Source organism: Natrix helvetica (assembly GCF_964273705.1).
Source record: "Natrix helvetica genome assembly, chromosome: 15".
Lineage (NCBI taxonomy): Eukaryota > Metazoa > Chordata > Lepidosauria > Squamata > Natricidae > Natrix > Natrix helvetica.
The window spans coordinates 3,740,682-3,742,520 of NC_138565.1; the positions used below are offsets into that span (position 1 = coordinate 3,740,682).

The window sequence follows — 1,839 nt, forward strand, 5'->3', positions numbered from 1 at the left end:
GCATAAGCGCACCAGCGTGCCTACCGCCCCTGTCCTATTATTCTCTTGTATTCGTATCCATTTCATGTATCCAAAATCATGTCTATTCTTACATCTGCTATCTAATTCATGCTTGGCGGAATAGATAAATGCAATAAAATAAACAGACCTTTCTACCCTTCTTTCCTATATGTCCCATATCATGTCATTAATCGCTTTACAACTGCTAGTCCGGAGGCAGCGCATTTTCTCACCTTTTGAGGAAAAGATAAGGAGGGAGAGCCATGCAGACTGCCCTATTCAGGAAGCAAGACTGAGAAAATCTTCTTATCCCTTTCCCAGATCTTCCCTTAACAAACAAACAAAACAAAACCATCTTCACACCTGCGGATTGGCCAAAATCCACACCGGAATGGACGGTTGGGAGGGGATTCTAACTTCTTTTATTCCTATTGAATTACCTTAAAGGCCCTTAGGCCCTTTTCCTTTCCGCCCAGCTTTCTTTTCCAAATGCCAAGTTTAAAGACTCTCTACTGCCTTGATTAAGGGGTCTTCCATAAAGCAGGGTCTGCAAAAGTGATCAACCCGGGGAGAGAGAGAGAGAGATTGAGATTTTTTTTTTCTTCTACCGAGGGGATCCTGCAAATCATATCCAAACAGAGCAGCGAGCAGAGAGCGTTGGAGAACTTAAACGTCCGAGGTGCGTGAGACCGCCAACGAAGGAGCGCGGAAGAGGCACCAGCCAGAGATGGGGGGAGCCGCCACCCCAGGCCCCCGGAGCCGCCAAACGAGCCTGCCATCCATCAGGCCACCCCAGATGATTGTCCCCGGCCAACCCAGACTAGAGAGGAAGACTCCCCCACTAGGTGTCCAATACAATGGAGACCCCCCCAGAAGCTGGGACTCTTCTTCGCCCAAGTCCTACAAGTACTGGCAAAATCAGCCCAAGGGGCACGACTTTGAGGGAGGACCCTAGCCTTCAATGGAGCGGCTGCTCGTTGGACGGGGACACTCCTCAAGGCCGATGCTCCCGAGCTGCGGAATTTTTGACCGTTGTTTCATGATGGCCCTACGACTACAGATTTGAAGACCCTTTGGCCAACCGGGATCGTATCCGGATGGTGGAGCAAGGTGGCAGGCCAGGAGCGGAATACACCGAGGGATTCCGAAACCTCGCGTGCCGGGTGGACCTCTTGGTGAGCTGGTTCAAAGACAGGCTGAACGATGATCTGTACACCTCCTGCCTGGCCCGAGGGGCTCCTCACTGCTTACACAAGTGGTACCTCGTAGCTGAGGACGCTGAAATAGATATGGCCAGAAACCAATACCGGGGCCGGACGAATATGGAGAAGATCACCCCGCCAAGGGAAAAGGGGAGCCGTTTAAACCACAAACCGCCCTAAGCGCAAAGGTTTGCTTCAACTTGCTTCAAGTGTGGGAAGGAGGGAGGGGCACCAGGCCGCTGAATATCACTTCGGAAGACCCCCGCCATGAAGTTGGAAACGCCAATCCGGCGGGAGACCTACCAAACCGACCTCCAGAGGGAAGGAAATGGCCCCTGGACTCTGGGAAGTGATCCAGATGACTGGTAAGCGAGCCAATTCAACCATTGTTTATCCCTAGCCGTGGGAAGGGGTAGAAAGTATCAGCTCTGCCGGATTCAGGGTGTACCCGATGCTTAATTAGCCCCAACCTGGTAGGAAGGCTGGGGATCCACCTGGGGAAACTAAAAATCCCCATCGCATGTTGCCAACTTGATGGGTCCACAGCCTTACAAGGGGGCTGAATTCAACCCAGCTTTCCATTTGAAAAAAGGGAAATTTTCTCCTGGAACCTCCCTAGATAGAGGCAGTCTATCTA

The 1,839-nt window shown here is 51.6% G+C and overlaps 1 protein-coding gene across 1 annotated transcript in view; it reads left to right on the forward strand.

Annotated features, from left to right (window-relative positions):
* Positions 1-1,382, forward strand: part of DDX31 (DEAD-box helicase 31) — a gene marked incomplete at its 3' end in the record, with an annotated part of 32,892 nt that extends 31,510 nt beyond the window's left edge. The window contains exon 20 of the mRNA XM_081967095.1: positions 1,061-1,382. Within this exon, the coding sequence (XP_081823221.1) occupies positions 1,061-1,382 (322 nt within the window). The remainder of the gene's footprint in view (positions 1-1,060) is intronic.
* Positions 1,383-1,839: the final 457 nt, after the last annotated feature.